This window comes from Bos indicus x Bos taurus, chromosome 29 (assembly GCF_003369695.1).
Source record: "Bos indicus x Bos taurus breed Angus x Brahman F1 hybrid chromosome 29, Bos_hybrid_MaternalHap_v2.0, whole genome shotgun sequence".
Taxonomy (NCBI): Eukaryota; Metazoa; Chordata; class Mammalia; order Artiodactyla; family Bovidae; genus Bos; species Bos indicus x Bos taurus.
In genome coordinates, this window is record NC_040104.1 from 38,913,848 (window position 1) to 38,936,607 (window position 22,760).

The 22,760-nt window shown below is 45.3% G+C and overlaps 1 protein-coding gene across 16 annotated transcripts in view; it reads right to left on the reverse strand.

Moving 5' to 3' along the window:
• Positions 1-16,851: 16,851 nt before the first annotated feature.
• Positions 16,852-22,760, reverse strand: part of DLG2 (discs large MAGUK scaffold protein 2) — a 2,318,993-nt gene continuing 2,313,084 nt past the window's right edge. For 15 of the 16 annotated variants that reach the window (XM_027532391.1, XM_027532387.1, XM_027532386.1 and 12 more), the window contains one exon: positions 16,852-21,602. In XM_027532391.1, coding sequence (XP_027388192.1) covers positions 21,496-21,602 — 107 coding nt within the window. In that variant the 3' untranslated portion in view covers positions 16,852-21,495. The remainder of the gene's footprint in view (positions 21,603-22,760) is intronic. The other variant, XM_027532400.1, reaches the window with a different exon arrangement.

The following is a 22,760-nucleotide window of genomic DNA, read 5'->3' on the forward strand; positions in this document are numbered from 1 at the left end:
TTAAAAGGGACTAACTCAGCTACTTTTCCTCTTCTGTGTAGATGGCAGAGAAGAGGGTGGGAACCATACTGGCCAGAGTGCAACCATGAGAAGAATTTGAAAATAGAAGGCCCTATTAAGGAAGAGGAACAGCAAGACTGGGCAGGAGACAAGGGCATCAAGAATATTTTAAGGTCTGAGAGATACCAGAGTATGTTTGCCTGTTAGTGTGAGCCATCAAGAAGAGAGATGAGTGAAGATGAGTCCAGGGGATCAGGACAGGACTGCAGCCCTTAAAAAGGCATGTGTAGAGACAGCCTGGGTGTCTGTGGACGAACTGGCCTTCGACAGGCTTCTGCAGAGGGTGCAGGACTTTTCCTGATGCTCTGTGCTGAGGAAAGTTCCTCCAGCAATCCTCCAACAATTCCATTGTTCTCTGCATCCTTTGTTCTTTTCTCGATGGACTCGAGTCGCCTGTCTCTTCCTTCCTAAATTCATTCCCCACGTTGCTGCCAGAGTGAACATTCCAAAATGCAAATATGATTTTAGCTCATGTCACCCACAAGAAGAAGCTGCATTCATCTGCCTCACATTTAAGACATTCTCTTTCTAAGACAAATACCATATGATATCACTTATATGTGGAATCTAAAATATGACACAAATGAAATTATCTACAAAACAGAAACAGGCTTGCCGACATAGAGAACAGACTTGTGTGCCAAGGGGAAGAAGGGGAGGGGAGGGATGTGATGCGGGATTAGCAGATACACACCAGTCTATGTAGAATGGATAAATGACAAGGCCCTACAGTATAGCACAGGGAGCTATAGTCACTATCCTGTGATAAACCATAACGGGAAAGAGCATAAATGAGAATATGTATACGAAAAATACAATAAAAAAGAATATATATATGCATAACAGAATCACTTTGCAGTAAGCAGAAACGAATACATTATAAGTCAATTATACTTCAATTAAAAAAAATTCTCTTTCTGGCTTTTCTTTGCAGCTTCCTATCTTCACTACACTGTTAAGGGTTCTGGGTACCATCTATGCCCAGCTAGCGGCATTTCTCTAACGGGCGCTATCTTTTCCACCTCTGTACCTGTCTTCATGCCCCGCCCCCTCTTTTCTGATACTCCTTCCTTCCTTTTTCACGAATACATTTTCAAGGCACAGTTCAAATGCCAGCTGTGACGCCTCCCGGGGCAGTTAATGGTTCTTTCCTCTTATTCTTATACGAGAAGCTGTCCTCCTCCCGCAACGCTGCTCTGCCCTTCAGACAGGTTTTCCTGTTGGCCCTTTCCCACTGGATCATAAACTCTTGAGTCCACGGGCCATGAGTGATTCAACTTTGCAGTCTTGCTCCTCTCCATTCGGCTCAATATTTGCTTAGTGGATGAAGGAGTGATTGCTCCCTGTTTACTAAGAGGAAAGCTGTGACCATCTGTCGCATCGCCTGGTTAGCACCCCTACCCTCTGTTTACAGTAACAGGATCCTTCCTTCCTGGAGGGCCTGCCACAATTCCATTCCCCCAGCGAGAGTCCTCTCCCCACCCCCGCCCCAGCCTCCTGCTGCAGCTCCTCCTTCAGCTCTCTGAGCCGCTCAGGAGTCCTCTGTATGTTTCTTTTCTTGACTAAGTTGGCTGGAATTTATGGGTCAGAGAGATCAGAGGAAATATAATTTTATTTTAGGACAATCTTGAAGAGTTTGTCCCTTGTAATACTTTAAAAATTCCCTTTAAATGAGGCTTACAGAGACACGGATGCAGAGAGCAAATGTGTGGACAACCAGGGGGTAAGGGGAGGGTGGGGTGAACTGGGAGACCGGGATCGACATATATACATAAGACTCAGCGTTCAAAAAACTAAGATAGTGGCATCCAGTCCCATCACTTCATGGCAAACAGAAAGGGAAAAAGTGGAAACAGTGACAGATTTTATTTTCTTGGGCTCCAAAATCACTGTGCACGGTGACTGCAGCCATGAAATTACAAGACTCTTGTTCCTTGGAAGAAAAGTTATGACAAATCTAGACAGTGTATTAAAAAGCAGAGACATCATTTTGCCTACACAGGGCTGTCTAGTCAAAGCTATGGTTTTTCCAGTAGTCATGTACAGATGTGAGACTTGGACCGTAAAGAAGGCTGAATGCTGAAGAATTGATGCTTTTGAACTGAGGTGCTGGAGAAGACTCTTGAGAGTCCCTTGGACTGCAAGGAGATCAAACCAGTCAGTCCTAAAGGAAAATCAACCCTGAATGTTCATTGGAAGGACTGATGCTGAAGCTGAAGCTCCAATACTTTGGCCACCTGATGCAAAGAGCCAAGTCATTGGAAAAGACTCTGACGCTGGGAAAGATCGCAGGCAGGAGGAGAAGGGGATGAGATGGTTGGATGGCATCACCGACTCAATGGACATGAGTTTGAGCAAACTCCTGAAGATGGAGAAGGACTGGGAAGCCTGGCAGGCTGCAGTCCACGGGGTCACAAAGAGTCAAACACAACTTATTGACTGAACAACAACAAATGTATGAAATGGATAACTAATGAGAACCTACCGTATGGCACAGGGAATTCTACTCAATGCTCTGTGGTGGTCTAAATGGGAAGGAAATCCAAAGAAGAGAAGATATGTGTATGCACACATCTGACTCACTTTGTTGTACAGAAACAAAGCTGTTAGCAGAAATTAACAACATTATAAAGCAACCATGCTCCAACAAAAATTTTCAGAAAATAAGGCTTACTCTTTAGGTAAAAAACAACAAAAAAAAAATCTGTCCCTCAAATCTCTGACCACAGTCCTGCTCCTCTCCAAGATGGCTCTTATGAGGGCGAGGCAGGGCTGTGGTTTACTGTGCCTTCTTTGTAGTTAAAGGGAAGAGTTCTTTAGGTTCACATGGTATTCTCCCACCTCTCTGGTCTCCATGGCAGCATCCTTTGTTTCTATGACAATATTCCTCATCCACTAGAGGGATGCTTGCCCTGCTGGCATTTGTGTCTGAAGCCAAAGCTGACATCACTTGTGATCTGGTTTCTCAAGGCATAGGCTGCAGGACTGCCTGGTCGCTGACCTCATCACTGGGTCTCTGCCTGTCCTCCACTGGCTTCTGGGTGGGGTGAGATTGGATGTGGAGGGGGTCCATCCTTCTCTGCTGAGTCACCCCTCTCCACATAGGTCTCATGGATGGAAAGCTGGCTCTCAGACTCAGCTGTCTCCTGCCTCCCCATTTCAGAGTTCGGTGGAAGCTTCTGGGTTCCAACATATTCCACAGGGAGAGATGGCAGCTAGAGAGAGCTGAGCGCTGGCCATCCATTCCTGACTAGGCTGTACTTCTGAGCTTCTTTCACGTGGCCAATCTCCAAATTCTTATGGATTTGTTGGAGAACCTGGCCCATCAGGTGACCTCATCTCAACGTTCCACATAGGGAGCGGGATAGGACCTCCCTGCGGCTTCCCAGGCGAACCTGCCTGTCAATCCAGGAGACACAGGAGATGCGGGTTTGATCCCTGGGTTGGGAAGGTTTCCTAAAGGAGGAAAATCCCACTCCAATATTCTTGCCTGGAAAGTCCCACAGAGAGAGGAGCCTGGTGGGCTGCAGAGCAGGCTGCAGTCCATGGGGTTGCAAAGAGTCAGACATGACTGGGCGATGGAGCCTGCATGCAGGACTCCTTTGCCCTAACTGTTCTCTTCAACCTGTTCGGGTTTCAGCCCAGGGAAAGGAACGAGCACAGTTTGACTGTCTACCTCGCCAGTTCTATTTCTTCTCTCTGCCTCTGGCCCACCCTCCCATCTTCAATAGCCTGGGATTATAAAGGCTGAGCTTCTCTTTTACTTCTATTTTATATCCTGTCTCTTCTGCCTGTAGTTTTATGGCTATCTTGTTTACACCATGGGAAAAATTCTGTATCAAGCTGATTTTTAAAATGGGAACAAGGGAAATTTAGACTTTCAAATCTATTGCCTTGCTTTAAAATGTCAGCAGTTGACTACCCTGTATTATCTTTCTCTGCATTCCTTCTTTGAAGAATCCAATTTCCCCTTTGCCCACCCTATTCCCCACCTGCTGCCAAGAAAGGTGAGTAAGCTGGCTGACCATTGGAAAAGATCAGGTAATGTGCAGGCAAGTCTATATTAATATTTTTCAGATATTTCCTTTATACTTTTAACTAAAGAACCCTAGCTGATATAAGCCACGTGATATACAATTCACAATTTGCCGGTGAATAATTTAATCTTTCCTTTTTGCTAAGACCTTTCCAAGAATTACCCCAAAGGGAGTTGATCCAGAGTATAAAGAGAAACAGATGGCACCATCACACGGGCAGAGAGAGGGAGCAGGCAGGTCAGGCTTGGTGAGGACAAGCTGATCCTCCCTCCCGATTCCATGAGTGACACAGAATGCCCTGGAACCCAGGGGCCATCTGCGGAGACGGTGGGAAGCAGGGGCGAGAGATCTGACGATTCTAAATCACTGAATAGACCCCTGCAGTTGGCTGGGCATAATGAAACATGATTAGGATATGAAGCAGGTGGAGGGCTCAGAATTAATACAGTAAAAATGGTAATAGAGAAGCAAAGAAGGAAGAAATCTGAAGCCTCTCATTTCTGACTGTGAAAATTCTCTCTCTTATATGAGGTTGGATTTGCTGCTCTTTCAACCAATAACTCACTGCTTTTACAGTCTTTTGACGTGTGAAAACCTGGGAGAATTATAACAAAGACATTTATCATTAAGTTTGGGAACAAGTAGGAGCCTGAGGCAATCAAGAGACTATTAAAAGCAAAAATGTGAAAGATTTGAAGGTTCTTTAGGATTTCTCCCAAGCAGAGTGTCCCACCATGAATCAGCTAGAATGAAATAAAGATACTGGCATTGGGCTTCCCACTTGAGGTGGGAGTATACAGACAAGCAAGGGGAGGAGGCTAGGGTGATCCATTTGGTGATGGATTAGAGTGGAGCCCTCAGTACGAACTCGTGTTTAGCTTAATACAGACATGATTACATATAGAAATGTTTTCAGTTCAGTTTAGTCCCTCAGTCGTGTTTGACTCTTTGCGACCCCATGAATCACAGCATGCCAGGCCTCCCTGTCCAACACCAACTCCCAGAGTTCACTCAAACTCATGTCCATCCAGTCAGTGATGCCATCCAGCCATCTCATCCTCTGTCGTCCCCTTCTCCTCCTGCCCCCAATCCATCCCAGCATCAGAGTCTTCTCCAACGAGTCAACTCTTTGCATGAGGCGGCCAAAGTATTGGAGTTTCACCTTTAGCATCAGTCCTTCCAATGAACACCCAGGACTGATCTCCTTTAGAATGGACTGGTAGGATCTCCTTGCAGTCCAAGGGACTCTCAAGAGTCTTCTCCAACACCATAGTTCAAAAGCATCAATTCTCCAGTGCTCAGCTTTCTTCACAGTCCAACTCTCACATCCATACATGACCACTGGAAAAACCACAGCCCTGACTAGATGGAACTTTGTTGGCAAAGTAGTATCTCTACTTTTGAATATGCTATCTAGGTTGGTCATAACTTTCCTTCCAAGGAGTAAGTGTCTTTTAAATTTCATGACTGCAATCACCACCTGCAGTGATTTTGGAGCCCCCCAAAATAAAGTCTGACACTGTTTCCCCATCTATTTGCCATGAAGTGATGGGACTGGATGCCATGATCTTCGTTTTCTGAATGTTGAGCTTTAAGCCAACTTTTTTACCCTCCTCTTTCACTTCCATCAAGAGGCTTTTTAGTTCCTCTTCACTTTCTGCCATAAGGGTGTGTTATCTGCATATCGGAGGTTATTGATATTTCTCCTGGAAATCTTGATTCCAGCTTGTGCTTCTTCCAGCCCAGCATTTCTCATGATGTACTCTGCATAGAAGTTAAATAAGCAGGGTGACAATATACAGCCTCGACGTACTCCTTTTCCTATTTGGAACAAGTTTGTTGTTCCATGTCCAGTTCTAACTGTTGCTTCCTGACCTGAATATAGGTTTCTCAAGAGGCAGGTCAGGTGGTCTGCTATTCCCATCTCTTTCAGAATTTTCCACAGTTTATTGTGATCCACACAGTCAAAGGCTTTGGCATAGTCAATAAAGCAGAAACAGATGTTTTTCAGGAACTCTCTTGCTTTTCTGATGATCCAGCGGATGTTGGCAATTTGATCTCTGGTTCCTTTGCCTTTTCTAAAACCAGCTTGAACATCAGGAAGTTCATGGTTCACACATTGCTGAAGCCTGGCTTGGAGAATTTTGAGCATTACTTTACTAGCATGTGAGATGAGTGCAATTGTGCGGTAGTTTGAGCATTCTTTGGCATTGCCTTTCTTTGGGATTGGAATGAAAACTGACCTTTTCCAGTCCTGTAGCCACTGCTGAGTTTTCCAAATTTGCTGGCATATTGAGTGCAGCCCCTTTAGAGCATCTTTTAGGATTTGAAATAGCTCAACTGGAATTCCATCACCTCCACTAGCTTTGTTCGTAGTGATGCTTTCTAAGGCCCACTTGACTTCACATTCCAGGATGTCTGGCTCTAGGTGAGTGATCACACCATCATGATTATCTGGGTCATGAAGTCTTTTTTGTACAGTTCTCCTGTGTATTCTTGCCACCTCTTCTTGATATGTTCTGCTTCTATTAGGTCCATACCATTTCTGTCCTTTATCGAACCCATCTTTGCATGAAATGTTCCCTTGGTATCTCTAATTTTCTTGAAGAGATCTCTAGTTTTTCCCATTCTGTTGTTTTCCTCTATTTCTTTGCATTAATCGCTGCTGCTACTGCTAAGTTGCTTCAGTTGTGTCCAACTCTGTGCGACCCCAGAGACGGCAGCGCAGCAGGATCCCCTGTCCCTGGGATTCTCCAGGCAAGAACACTGGAGTGGGTTGCCATTTCCTTCTCCAATGTATGAAAGTGAAAAGTGAAAGTGAAGCCGCTCAGTCGTGTCCAACTCCTATCGACCCCATGGACTGCAGCCTACCAGGCTCCTCTGTCCATGGGATTTTCCAGGCAAGAGTACTGGAGTGGGGTGCCACTGCTTTCTCCATTGATCGCTGAGGAAGGCTTTCTTATCTCTCCTTGGTATTCTTTGGAACTCTGCATTCAGATGCTTATATCTTTCCTTTTCTCCTTTGCTTTTCGCTTCTCTTCTTTTCACAGCTATTTGTAAGGCCTCCTCAGACAGCCGTTTTGCTTTTTTGCATTTCTTTGGTGTGCATATAATACAAGTTACCGTATATGTATTTGTGCCCTTGCTCTGGCAGCCTGGGGAATGGTACCTCAGTAGCCATAAAAGCATCTAATCCTTAATTTCAGTTTCTTTTTTTCCCACTCAGTATATGCATATTTATAAACTCAAGAGCAAAATGTGTACTCGCATTGGGCTTCCCTGGTGCTTCCAACGATGAAGAATCTCCTTCAAAGCAGGAGCTGCAGGTTCAGTCCCTGGGTTGGGAAGATCCCCTGGTGAAGGAAATGGCAACCCACTCGAGTATTCTTGCCTGGAGAATCCCATGGACAGAGGAGCCTGGCAGGCAACAGTCCACGGGGTCTCAAAGAGTAGGACACGACTGAAGTGACTTAGCATGCACGCATGCAGCGACAGGCAACCACTGAATTACTAAAATCAGAAATCCAGACCTTTCTCCCTTCCCCACCTCCGCCCCATATTCAGAACCAGTTCATGTGGGATGAAGACCAGGAAGGGGCCAGGTGAGAATAGCCAGCAGGCAGAGGAAAGTCACACCCCTTGTAATCCTCACCCTAGATTTTTCCTATAAAAACCTTCCCCCCAAAACCACTGGGGAGTTTGGGGTTTTTGAGCGGGAGCCACTGGTTGTCCTTGCTCAGTCCTGTGACAAAACTTTCTCAGCTTCAAACTCTGACATTTTGGTTTGTTTGGCTTCTCTTTTCATCAGATGCACGAACGTTATTTGGTAACAACATTCCCCGGAGGCTATGAGCACCTCTCAGTTTAGGTCCAAACTCGAGGTCCGACAGAGGGACCTTCTCTCGGACCCCTGCCCCACGTATCCGCTCCTCCCGTCTCCCTCCCCACCCTACACCCAATGCTGCCTCAGACACAAAGCCGGTCAGTCAGTCAGTTCAGTTGCTCTTTGCAACCCCATGGACTATAGCAGGCCAGGCCTCCCTGTCCATCACCAACTCCTGGAGTTTATTCAAACTCATGTCCATTGAGTCAGTGATGCCATCCAACCATCTCATCCTCTGTCGTCCTTCTTCTCCTCCTGCCCCCAATCCCTCCCAGCATCAGGGTCTTTTCAAATGAGTCAGTTCTTCAACTCAGATGGCCAAAGTATTGGAGTTTCAGCTTCAGCATCAGTCCTTCACAGGACTGATCTCCTTTAGGATGGACTGACTGGACCTCCTTGCAGTCCAAGGGACTCTTAAGAGTCTTCTCCAACACCACAGTTCAAAAGCATCCATTTTCGGTGCTCAGCTTTCTTTATGGCCCAACTTTCACATCCATACATGACCACCGGAAAAACCACAGCTTTGACTAGACGGACCTTTGTTGGCAAAGTAACGTCTCCGCTTTTTAAACACCTACAAAGCCGGCACTACAGCTCAAAGCACTTTCTCCCCTTTCCAGGGCGCATGCAGCAGCCTGGGATCTTCGGCAGACCCTGGAGACGCCGCCAAGACCCCCTGAGGCTTCCTCTCACCCAGTGCTCTGCGCTTCTCTCACCTTCAGCTCCCAGGATCACCAGGTTAGGCCTGGAAATCACCAGCAAGAGCGAGAGCTCCACCAGCTCCCTTATCGTTTCACCCACAGCCACTCTCGAGAACTTACTAGGAGCCAGCAACACCTCCAGGCCAGTTCTCAGTTTGTTTTTTTTTTTTAAGGTTTTTATTTATTTATTTTTGGCTCTGCTGGGTCTTCGTCGCTGCCCTCAGGCTTCCTCTAGTTGCCGCAAGCGGGGCTGCTTCCGTTTCCGAGCATGCGCTCAGCAGTGGTGCACAGGTTGAGCTGCTGGGCAGCACGTGGGGTCTTCCCGTGTGCCCTGCAGTGGCAGGCGGATTCCTAACCATCGCGCCACCAGGCAAATCCCCAGATCTCAGTTGCTAATACCATTCTCCAGGGAAGGAATCAAGATGACTTGGAGAAACGGTTCATTCTAGGATTCAGTCAGGAAATCTACAAAATAAGCCTGAACTTCTCCTAGAGGCAAAATGTAAAGAAGTGCTTAAAAAAAGAAAAAATCCACAGCACTGTGGGAATGTCAAAGGAACACAGGAGCCAAATGAAGAGCTCCAGTGGCCAAAACTGAAACAATTTGAGTAACAAGACAAACTAATATTGCCTTATAATTGACAACATAGAATATACACAAGTTCTTGCTGATATAAAACAAATTATTGAGCAAATAAGTGGGAGAATCGACAAATCTCCTATGTTACTTTGCCCTTTAGGACTTGAGGCATAATGATCTTCTAATTAAGAGCAGGCTATGCCCAATGACTTGCTTCCAAAAAACAAGGGGGATAAACGTAACTTCACAATGGAAAAACTAAAAAAAGCCTACCTCAGCCAGGTGGACATGATCAACATCAACATCGGTGATTAAGTCATGCACCCTTGATAAGGTGCGATGAGAATGGCACTTTAGCTCTATGAGCATCCTTCCAAAAACTCAAGATCCCAGTCTAATCAGGAGAAAACATCAGACAAATCCCAAGTGAGGGGCATTCTAGAAAACACTTGATCAGTATTTCTCCAAACTACCAAGGTCATCTAAGCCAAGGAAAGGCTGAGAAACTGTCACAGAGTTAATGAAATGTTAACAGAGTGTCCCGGATGGAATTCAGGAAGAGAAAAAGGTAAAGATGAAGGCAATTTGAGTGAAGCGTTATCTAGTTAGTAACATATCAATATGGGTTCATGAACTGTGACAAGTACTTGTGAGCTGCACCCGGCTTCAAGATGGAGGAGAGTGCAGAGTCAGCCTCAGGGACATCAGGAGTTAAAGTGTGGGGTGCTTACCAGTCTGGGGGAAGGTCCTGGAGCGACACCCTACTGTGTGCAGCAGCCAGTGGGCAGGACCTGGCCTTGGGCTTCGCTCCTGGGAGTGAGGGAGGGGAGGTTGCCAGTTATAGGTGGGCTCATTAGTTACCAGGGAAACTAGCAGACGGCATGCCCCTCACCACACCTTTGGTACCAGTCAGGTGCATAGGCTACAGGTGAAACAGGCATTGGTGGAGCAGGTGATGCAGAATGCAGGGGAAAAACACTCCTGAGTGGCCTGACCGCACCGTAGTTCATAGCGGGAATTGGCTAGAGGGTAGTTTTCCTGTAAATCTAAAACTAGTCTAAAATAGAATATATTTTAAAATGGCATTGCAACATGTGGCAGAGTGAAAAGAAATATTCCTGATGAACTGGAATATTTTTTGTCTTTCTCATGTGATAAGCTCGCTGGGGCTGCAGCTGAGTTGTCTCAGTTGTGTGCGACCCCATGGACTGCAGCCCGCCAGGCTCCTTTGCCCATGGCGATTCTCTAGGCAAGAGTACTGGAGTGGGTTGCCAAGCCCTCCTCCAGGGGATCTTCCCAACCTAGGGATCGAACCCGGGTCTCCTGCATTACAGGTAGAGTCTTTACCACTGAGGCACTGGGGAAGCCTGTGTTAACCTTGATGTGCCTTTAATTCTCCAAGGCTGTTTATCCATCAGATGGTGGATGATACACCTGAATTCTCTCTCTCTCCTCCTCCCCTTTGCCACTTAGGGCTGAATCCAGCACTCTGTAGCTCCACTTTGAGAACAGTCCATCTACTTTTAAAAGCCTTCCTTTCCTTGCTCTTGGTCCTCCACTGTGGTCATGTCCTTTGGGAAGCTAATTCCTGCGTTCTTGCTTGTTGAGAAGTCCTTTCCTGAAATATCTTTGCCTTTTGACAGTGACTCATTCCTAACAGGGGCAGGTGACCCAGGCAGAGGCAGATGGCTTGTCTGCTGGTCCATCAGGCCAACCTTCTGGCCCTTTCTTGGTAGTCACTGCTCCAAAGCAGATCCTTAGTTAACATTCATGAAGCCTGTCTGCTGCAGCAGTAAAGGACGCTGAACGAGGGACACCTGAGCTTGTGATCCCGCCCTGCCACCGGCCATGTGACCTTGGGGGGAGTCTCTGCTTCCTACAGTCCTGATCCATTCACCTCTAAGATGGGGAAGCAAATGACCTTGTCTCTTTCGCAGGGTATGAGGACCAATGTGAAAACAGACTCTCAAAATTCTATCAGTAGGATTTGCTGATATTACAGGGTGATATTAATACTTGGCCACATCCGACTGAGCGACTGAACTGCACTGAACATCATTGTTAGGGGAACCACTAACTGAAACTGCCCGCCCTGCCCAGGCCCGATAGTAACCACTTGCATGAGTTATCTTACAACAGGAGGTCCTGGTTAACAACATGAGCCTAACAAGCTTCTACTATCTGGAGGAATTCAGGAAAGATCAGAAGGAGAAAGTAGACACCAGTCCATATGTCTTACCAACTTCCCAGAGTCCTTCTCTCTGGAATCCATCTTGGCTGAGGAATGTGCATGCCATGCATGCGCCACCAGGAAGGACCCTGAATCAGAATGACTGACTGGAGAAAAGCTAGGAACGAACCCCATCACCATAAAACCCAAGACTGCGAGTCCCGTGGCAGAGCAGTCCTCCTGGGTTCCCTGACCCTCCTGCTCTCCACCCGGGCGCCCCTTCCTGATAAAGTCTGTTGCCTTGTCAGCACACATGTCTCCTTGGACAATTCACTTCTGAGTGTTAGACAGGAGCCCACTTTTGAGCCCTGGAAGGGGTGCCCCCTCCTGAAACATCGTAAGAGAGATTCAGTGCTGCAGTGACGCCAAACAAATTGAAATGCTGGTGTCTGGAGCAGAGAAAGTTTTCAGGAGAATGTGTGGTTCCTGCTCAAAGAAGGAGCCAAACCCTCCGAAGGTTTTCAGGGAGAAATTTTTATAAGCAAAATGTGGGGTGTGGCTGCAGGGTGAGTGACTTTCTTCTGATTGGTTGGTGGTGAGGTAGCAGGGTGGGGGTCTAGGATTCTTGTGTTCAGCCTGAAGTTACCATCTTCCACCTGGTTGGGGGGTCTTTGTTCTTGCAGAAAAGCTCAAGGTATTGTTATCTATCTTTAATCACTGCACTGTGGTTTATGGGTTGGTTTCTGCATTGGTTGGCTTTTTACTGGTTCTGCATTCCCTATTTCTCTGATTAGTAGCTGTTTGAATCTGCCCTTATCCTGCAAGTAAGGCAAGATGAGGCATATATGTCATTTTGGACTAAGGGGAAGGATGTAGGGGTCTGGGACTTTGAAGGGAAATAAGGTAATTCACAGCAAGATGGGAAGAGTTAGTGTTTGGTAAATACATGTTTGTTAGGTCATCTAGAGACAGTGACCACAGAGAGGACTTTGATCAAAAGCCCTTGCTGGGTTCCTCTCTGTCACACCTACTTCATGAGTTATTTATGGTGATAGCTTCTTCCTGGAACAGGCCTCTCTTAAATTATCTAACTTAAATACCTTTTAGGCAGTTAGGGGAAAGTTTAAAGGTTCTTCTTGAGTCTTCTAGGGCTTGCTTATTTTCAGCTGGAAATAATCTGTGTGCAGAGTGGTGCATCTTGGGGCAGTGTGCCCTGAACCCCATCAGGTTCAATCTCTCAACTTGTTAGTTTTTTTTTTTTTAAATGAATGAATGTATTTATTTTTGGCCACGCTGGATCCTTGTTGCCGTGCACAGGCTCTGGAGTGCTTGGGGTTTCAGTAGCTGTGGTGCATGGGCTCGCTGGTGGCAGCTTGAGGGCTCTGGAGCTCCAGCTCGGTAGTTGTGACTCACGGGCTTTGTTACCCCTAGGCAAGTGGGATCTTCCCAGACCCACGTCCAAGATCGTGTGGGATGGAACCCACATCCCCTGCATTGGCAGTTGGATTTTTAGCCACTGGACCACCAGGTAAGTCCCAGCTTGTTAGCTTTATATTTTTGTTGAATAGAAATCATCTGTTCTTTTCAAGGAGCTCTAATACCACACCTCTACTGCGTGCGTGCTCACTCAGTTGTGTCTGACTCTTTGTGACCTCATGGACTATAGCCTGCTAGGCTCTTCTGTCCGTGGGATTTCCCAAGCAAGTATACCAGAGCAGGTTGCCATTTCCTCTTCCAGGGGATCTCCCCGAGTCAGCCGGATTTAGGGCCTTAGTGGTCTTTATTTAGTAGGTTCAGGTGGATGCTTTTAATTTCACTCGCCATCTCAGTTGGGTGAAGAGGGTCTATGCTTTGGTTTGTGTGACTCTGCAACTAGGCCTAGTGAGTAGAAGCTGAGAGGCGGCAGAGAGAAGGACTTAATAGTTTGGAGTTCTCCAACCCCCATCTTCAGGAGGAGAGGAGTCTCTGGGAGCTGGCTGAGTGCAGGTCAGGGCACTGTTTCTGACTGTGACTATGACAGACAGTAAGAAATGCATTCTGTACCTCATACAACATGAAATGATATTCATCCTCACTATGCATGAGGCACTCTAGTTTCTATTTCATAAAAAAGAAATGCTGGGTAATGACCCACTGGTGGGTGGTCAGTAGCTGTGTGAAAAATCAGACTGGATTAGAGCCTAGTGATTCCAGCATCAGGCTTCCCAGGTGGAGCGAGTGGTAAAGAACCTGACTGCCAAAGCAGAAGATGTAAGAGATGTGGGTTCGGATCCCTGGTTCAGGAAGATCCCCTGAAGGAGGGCATGGCAACCCATTCTGGTATTCTTGCCTGGGAAACACCAGGGACAGAGGCGCCTGGCGGGCTACAGTCCATAGGGTTGCAAAGAGCTGGACATGACCGAAGTGACTTAGCACGCACGCATGCAGTCCCAGAGTCCAGCTCCAGCAGCCAGGGATTCAACCTGAAGAGATGGACAGTGTTGGCGGATGAGACAGCCTCTCAGTTTTTTGGACTGCCTCTTTATTTCAAGTTTAAGATTCTCTTTTATACTTTTACAAAAACATTAGGTCAGAGGTTTGACGTTTTCAGTTCCCCTCTCCCAGATTTATTATCTCCATAAATCATTGTTGCTCTTCAAACAGAGTTCCTGCTTCAGTGATTCTCTCGAAATCAGCCTTATCATCTATTATTTACCTCTTCTAATGTGTCCTATAGTTAACTTGTTATTACATTATAGCTCATGCTACATTCCTCAGTTTACTACTTATCTTCCTAAATCCTGTTTGCCCCTAACATCCTGAGCTCACTATCTCTTAAAAAGGCTTCTAGCTATAGTGTCTCTAAAATTCCTAACTTCTATAAGCTATGGTAAAATATGCTAACTTTACAACATTCCTTAAATCTTTAACTTCTAACTATTTTAATTATTTTTAAGCCCTAAATTCAGTAAACTTCTTTGCCATAAACATTTTCCTCACAAATAGGCTTCAGATAGTAATCCCTCCCATGGCCTCAAGCTGTGGCCTCTGTGCTCATCCTGGAACACTCTTCTGTAAAAGTCCTTAAACAAATGTCAATGATTAACTTTATGAATTATTCTCTGAGCACAGCTGCAGAAGGCTTTGTGCCTTCTCTTGCTCCTCTCAAGAACAATAAGCACCTTAATATTCTTTTTCAGTCAACTCAGCCGAGGAGAGAAAAAGACAAGTCAGAATTACATGGCCTAACTCCTTCATCCCGGGGCCGTGCGTGCGGAATGAGGAGAAGGGGCTGGGGCTGTGCCTCCATTTTGTTAGTAATGCCTAACGTGGCTCCCGACAATGCACGACTCCAGTGTCAGCGTCACTTGGGAACCAATTAGAAATGTGGGCACTCAGCTCCTCCCCATACCTGCTGCATCGGAATCTGCATCTAAGGCAATTTTACAATGAAAGAGGAATCAAAGTTAACCACTGTGACTCAATCCCATTTGTATGCTGGCACATGGGAGCAAAAGGGATGGAGGCAGCAGGAGTTTTTACTGTAGCTGACGTTGGGGGAAGCAGTGCTGAGTCAGGCTCAGGCGTGGATTCTATGTCTCTCAAGTGTGCTGCAACAGAGTGCACGTGTTGGCCTCAGGTCCAGCTCTAAAGGACCCCCGGGAGGTGGGGAAGATGGCCCTGTGTCACTTGGCAGCTGGCCAGGTGCTGGGCACTAAGCCTATCCCATAAATCAGCTCATCTGTTATTTCCCGTTTGTTATATACAGTCTGCTTCTCTGGTGGCTCAGAGGTTTATATACAGCCTTCAGCAAAGTTTGCCCACATATTCCAGCTTTGTCCCAGCTGTGCTAAGGGGCATTAGGGACAAGTTCTGGGCTTGACAATGGCTGTAACATTAGAAGGGGGAGAAGGATCAATTTCATGGGAGCAGTAGTGCCTTCTGAGTCCCTAAGGGAAAGGTTAGTCACAGAGGACCACACCTAGTGTTTTGAGACCCAGCAGTCCCGGCCCATAGATGACATCGTCCCCTGACAGCTTCAAAGTCTCTGTGTCTGCTTTGTGCTGAGAGAGCTGGTGGCCCCTCTGCAAATGTTCCTTACCTTTGTGCCCCACTGAGGCTTTAAAATTCTGTCAAGAATGTTTAGTCTCAGAGTATCTACAAAGCCCATGGATGCAGAGCTAGGTCGTCTTAGGTGCAAAGATGTGCAGTCCATGTCTAACTTTACAGACTTCCAGAATGGTCATGTCTTAAAAATATTTACGAAGAAATGAAACAGGACCCCAAAAGTCAAAAGCTCTTCAAGCTTCCCTCGCCACCCTCCCAATAAAGACACCCATTATTGAGTGAATCTGGCTTTTGTGTTGTATTACCATTATTAAACCTGATGAGACTGCAGATGTTAAAAATGGAATAACTGTGGGAGTGTGAAGTCTGCACTGGGCTTGCAGCCTCAGCCAGTGTCTTCTTCTGCAGCCTCGGATGGGCTCAGCTCACTGCCACCAAGCACTGTGGACAGAGACAGCTCACCGCCACCAAGCACCATGGACAGACACAGGGCAGCCGGCGGAGACTCCTGCAGGCTCACAGTGCGGCCAGGATGGGATGACCAACACGCCTGGCTTCCCCAGTGGCTGATCCAACTACGTGATAGTTTATCATGAAGCAAAACGTACTCAGAGGGATCACTTGGAGGGTGAAATTTCACCCTTTCACGGGAGAAATTTGTTTTGGTTCCCCAACTAAGAGACCTGCACTGTCCAAATGCCTTTATGTAAAGGAATACATTTAATCTGGAGGGAAGAATTATCTGGCAGATTCAGATTTTCAAACCTGACGCTTTTGTGTGCTAAGCTCTTTGGAGCTGGTATGTGTTTTGACCTCAGTATGCATGGAAAATGACACCTCTTTTCCAATTTATGCCTTTCTTTGCATCAGTAGGATCAGATAAGAAAAAACTGTTTTTCCCTATTCTTAGTATCTTCTGGAATCTCACAGTTTTGAAACTGGAGAATTAAGTTTTTTCATGTAGACATGAGGGTCTTTAACAAACCTATCATTTAATACTATTGTTCACCCTTGGCAAAATCTTGATTAAGAGCAAGCAAGATGGTAATCAAATATTCAAAAATACTTTGGAGCACCACTTTCAGCTCCTCCTGGCAATGCCAGTATTTTTCAGAGCAAATGTAGTCTAACTACACTTTATCTCTAAAATCAGACAAGTCTGATAAAAATAGAAATCAATGATTCTACTCTTTGTGAAAGAAGACAAATTATGCTTTGAGAGAAAATAATTTGCTATAAAGTATAAAATGTTTTAATATTTATATCTTATAATAAAACCATGACATGTTTATAAACACTCTATCAAGCATTTTTTTACAACGGGGCCACCGCTGGCAACTGGCAACGCAATAAATATGCAAAGACGCAGTGAGTATGAAATATACATCTTGATTTTATAATCGTGTGTGCTTTATTTTTTACACAAATGGAATGGAAGTGTCGAATATTTACACTTAACAGGAGTGTAAGCTGTGCAGTGTCTCTGTAAACTCCAGCCCAGGCAAGGAGTCTTCCCCCTCCCCTCCCATCCTGCACAATGGAGAAGCATCCAGTCAGAGAAAACTGTTACAAAACTTGGCATACTGAAAGGATCTCACGCATACAGCCTGGTGCACTCGGAAGTTAAGACGCGTTTAGGAAACACAGATTCAAAAAGGAGAAAAGTTCGCCATCTCATGGGGAGTGCCTTGCCATTTGGTTGTCTGTCCTCGTGAGTTGCTAGGGAGATTCTGTCTTCTGTCTTTTAGATGATCTTTGTCTAAACCATTCAACCTGTCTTAAGCTTGTCCTCAGCTGCTACAAGAAACTGCACAGCTGTACAAAAAATGATTTCCAAAGCACAGTTTTCAGTGAGGAAGGATATTTACAGACTAAAGTGTGTGTGTAGGTTTCCATCCACAGTCACGCGTACCCAATGTGGTAAGTGTATACATGATATACAAACCACATATGCCATACATACACAGAAGTAAAATGTATATCCACAGAATTCTGGAGGGAGTCCTCTTTCAAATCAATTGTCACAGGAGAGACTCCACATGCTCTAAGGGAAATGTCCCCTTTTGTTCCTGTAGGAGTGACAAATTACTATGATAAACTTAGGAACTAGCCTGAGTCTCTGACTTAAATATTTTTGTAGGAATTTAGGCAGGACCAAGACAGGAAAAAAAAAAGATGTAATTTCACCAGCAAGTCCATTCAATCTCACCAGAGCAATCACCAGCTGAAAAGCAGAGGGAGCTTCAGATGAAAAGAGGAAAAAGAAAGCTTATGAATGGGGGAAAAAAAATCTCTCTCTCTCCAAACCAAGGTGATGGCATGGCTTCCACGAGAAGAAAGAGGTTTGCTGTCAGAACAACTGTTGGGGCTGGAGTCTGCCTTTAGCGAAAGGAAGTGTCCTTGGAACCGTGGGGTGGTGCTGGGAGTGGGCTCCTTGTGGACCAGGCTTCAGGCAGAAAGGGACCCAGGTGCCGGCAGGGCCCAGGGCACGTGCATCGTCACTGCCTGGGCAGCGGTGCAGGCTGGCTCGGGGAGGCCTGCTGGAGCTGGCTCCAGCCGGGACCTCATGCACGCTCAGCTTAGCTTTCTGGGCTGCCTGGGTGAAAATGGTGACCCAAAGAATCTGTGTCATGAGTCCAGCGTGTGGACTTGCTGTCTGAATCAGCCAGGAGCCCTTAAAGGACAGAAAAATTAAGAAGCGGGTTATGGGAGAGGAGGTGGCCAGAGACGTGAGAAGAGAAAGTACAGAAACGGTGGAGACAGAGGAAGAGGTAAGGGAGTGTCTGAGATGGTGGGAGAGACGGACAAAGAGATGAGGGAACAGAGGGCAGGGAGTAAGGAAGGGATGAGGGAGACAGCCAACGACTCGGAGGAGATAGGAAGGATGAAGGGAGAGGTACATGAAAGAGATGGAACGAGCTAGAACCAGGAGGAGAAGAGCAAAGGGAAAGAATGAGATGAAAAGAACAGAGGCCAGAGCCATAGGAGTGGGGAGCTCTTCCCCTGGCTCGGAGTCCTGAAGGGCTGGCAGTGGGATTCAAGACAGCTCACAGGCACCTGAGTGCAGCTCCGGAAAGATGGGCGCACCCAACAGAGCCAACCCAAGAGCATAGGGCTGGGAGGAAAGGCCTGCAAAGAAATGGCCCACAGATCCCGTGGGAGGAGAGCCGGAAACAAATGCCCCTGCAATTAGCTGACGAGTGGGATTTTTGATTTTGGTAAAGCTGAGACCCCCGTGGTGCTACACATTGTACCAGAGCATGAAAAATAGCACCAGTGACACGATCTGGCACTTTTCCGAAAGGGCCCAGCGTGTGAAGGTGACATTGCGCCCCCAGCAAGCTTTCAGATTGGAGAGAGCTCTCGACAAAGTTTGCGGTGTTAGCACCAGTCTGGCCCCAGGCTCCGCGTGCATTTGCACCAGTTGTAATCTGGGTAGCTTTCGCGCCATTTCCATCTTAAGTCATCGGGTCTGCGGCAAAATACACCCGTGGGTTGGAGCCGTGGAGACCTCAACATTGGGAAGCGCAAGACAACACAACAAATGGAGGTGTAAATTCTACAGGAAAAGACCCTCTCACCAATTGGCTTGGTGATTCTTCAAGCAAATATATATGTCTACATATATTTATATAAATCTACATAAAAAAAAATCAGTGCAAATGCCATTTCTTATCTGGAAGCATCTACACTAGGAAAATAATTATATTACTACAAAACCAAGGGTTGGTGGTTCAATTTGATTGTACTCAGCCACAGCAATACTTAATATTAAATGGAAAAGCACATCACACGACCCGCGGAAACATCTATTCATTAATGACAGTCCTCTAAATAAATGGTTGCATGCTCAGTTGAGAAACCAAAGAAGTTATCATGGTGGCCTAAAAGTAGAGCTGGGATCAGGAATGGCATTCTGGTGGCGGAAACTTCTGGGAGCAAAGATGGATGAAAGTAGGCCTTGACCTGAAACTGGCGAATTGCAGACATGGCTACGTTTTTGACATTTTGAACACTCTAAAGAAGTCTTGGGAAATTTAACTCTCATCAGAGGGAAAATGGATTGCTAGCCCTTCCATTGGTAAAGGCAGCCTCCAGACTATAGGTAGACGCATGGCTTTGCATCTCTTGTGTCTGTTTTGGTGACTGCAGCCAGGCAGACTGTGGTGTTTTAGTGTCAAATGAAAAATGCTTGTTTTTGGAAAGAGACCCTCATTCTGAGCTCTGATGTTCTTCCTGTGAAGAAGCCCCATCACTGCTGATGGCTCTGCCTCTCGCTCTCCCATCCCAGCCGGCATGCTGGTTTGCTGCACAGTGTGGCAGAATCCTGCCAGGTCTGGATGTACCCCAGAAATAAGGCGACGGGGCTTAGTCTGGGCATGCATACGACCCAGAGTTGAGTAGTTACAGAGATCACTGGAAAGTCTCTCTCTAAACACCTGGGGTGCAAGCAATGCTGATGTCACCAGCTCTAAAGTGGGAGATAGGCTTCGGGAAGTTTCTTTTTTTTAATCATCATAGTTATAATTGCTAAAAAATAAACTTGGTCCAGGTGCAGCCCCCAAGAAAGGCAGTTCAATTGGTTGAGCTCGAAGTCATTAATGGTCTTTCCTGGTGGTTCTCTCTCTGTCCTGTACACAGAAACAAAAGCCTGCACCCCTCACCCGCTCCTGTCAGATCCTCCCCTTCTCTCTCTCTTCCTCAAAGAAATATTGCATCTTAGGACAGATCTCTCCACGGCTCTGCACCTTCTCTGGCTCTTACAAAAGCCCTCAGTTTACTTATAAAACAGACAGAAGAGTCCTAATTATTCATGACAGCCAAAATACTAAATGATCCTTTAAGAGTTGTATGTAAGTTACTAGGAACAACATTATTCAGCTATTTGCATGGCAGGCCCAGGGTATTTAACAAGAAAAAAGCAAAAACTTTCCTTTACATCATTGGTATGAATTTGTCTTTGAAAGCCATCAGCTTGAAAAAAATGCATTAACCAAATGTCCTCCAAAAATATCCACGAGGGCAACTCATTAAGGGATGTGCTCCATGAGAGTGGATCTCTGACGTGGGAGGAGGATCGCGGGAGGTAATGAGGGAGAAGTCTTTGTCAGGCTTTAGAAGGAACTCATATGCTCTTAATGGATCACTGGCAACAAAAGGGAGAGTGCAACTTTCTGTTCTTGAGTTGGATCATCTGCAGATAGTGCATACACTTAGTCTTTCAATTAATCTTTACAAAATATTTCACAAAACTTTTTTTAACCTATAGAAATTCGCTTCTATACATTTAATATATTTTTATTGTATAAATTATTCTCATCTTTAGTGCCTTCTTTCAGTTTATAAACGGCAAAATAGACAATAAACAATCATAAAGCTAACCCCAGGTGGAATCCCCTCCTCCCAGTGAGGTCAGTCCTCCACACACTTGTGAATTTTATGAAATGCTCATCTTTGTAGATGCCAGGCAAAGAAACTACACGCTCGTCCCTCTCTGATAGGAATGTTATGCTGTCTCCAAAGGGACTCCTTGCCTTCCCCTCCCCCATTCTTTCTTTTGCTTGTAAAGAAATCAAAGGATGTGCATAGTCCTAAAATTTGAAGTGTACCAATTATAGATGTGGGTAATGGGAAGGTTGGTGAAGTTCAAGTGCTGGCAACTTTTCTTTAAAGCGAAAAACACGGGGAGCTCAGCAGCTAAGTCAGCTCTGGACATCTGCTGGGTGAGGAGGCTGCCCATCTCTTGGGCACGGAGCCCATCAGAGGTTCGTCCCTACACCTGGCACTTTGAGCAAACCAAAGCCTTCCCCGCGTACTGCGAAGTCTTTTCTGTCCCACCCTTTGGCCCCTCCTTTTCCTTCATGGCTTCACACAGTTTGTGTTGTACATTCATAAGAATTCACATTGACTGCAAAAACATAAATGCAACAAAAACATAAAAGCCTCCAAGTAGTATATTATATATATTTTGTTCTTCTAAATGCTCTTCTGTCATTGTTGGAGGTGCAGTAGCTAATTTATAACTTCTCCTTTGAGGGAATCCAGATGAAAGGCCCAGACTGCTCTTCAATAACAAGCTTGCATTGGTTATAGATATCTTCTAGGGTGTCGCCTTGGACGATAGCTGGAACAAGAGCAAACACACCGGAGTCAGGAAGCATTTCCTGGCTGGTGAAGAATGACCATCAATCATGTAGAAGAAGCTCAAACAGTGACAAACTCATCAGGAGGCTTCATATGACTTCACAATAATAAGAAAAAGCAGAGATTCACTTAAGCAAGGTCACATCAATGATTTAAAAAATGCTTTTAAGGCATGTCCTAGATTAGTAATAAATATATCAGTCTTCCTTCTTTCTACATGTCTCTCTGTAGTTCTACATGATGAATCACTCATTTATTTAAGTTTTATGGGTGTTGACTCTGGGCCAGGCACTGAGCTAGGCATTGATCAATTTTCAGACTGAGAGCTCCCTGTTACCAAAGAAAGCTGGACTTATATTCTCCAGCTTATATTCTCTTATAAGCTGGACTTATATTACTTATTTTATAATGGGCAGAAATTAGAATATTTTAGATGCAGAGGAAATAATAAGGATTTTAGAAAAAACTTTAGTTACTCTCCTCAATCCCCAAAACCTTTAATAAGAAACTTTATTCATTCTCCAAGTAATCTAATAAATTGAGATTTTCCCATTCAGGGCTCTTCATAGTGAGAATATCTTATGGCAATTACTTGCAAAAAATACATAAAATAGAAGGAAACACACAGTGTATTACCCCAAAAACCAATTCACTTACAGTAGATTTAAATACATTTTATTATCTCCTTTGGACAAAAACTATCTTGTAGATAGATATCCCAAACACATCAATACTATCCGTATGACACTGGGGCTTAAAAAGAAGTCGTTACTGAAACATGGTTTAGATTTTCAAAAACAGTCCTTGGAATGTGCTGATCATTATATTTTATTCCTGAATATAAAGCATTGTTCAACATGTACATTGTTTTGAACATACTGGATGTTCTTTTAGGGGGAAACATAACTCATATCTTTGTTACTGATGGAAATTTTACTTAAGATTTACCTGATTCAACATATTTGCAAACTGCTAAGGCACCAGCTTTCTCATCTTTTGATTGAGATAAAAAGGAAAACACCTAACTTCATGTAAGGTAACTCGGGAGGAAAGTTCTTGTTTTAAACCATTAGTTGTAACTGTATGTAGGCTTAATCTCTGAGTTGTGTCCAACTCTTTGTGATCCCACGGCCTGAGT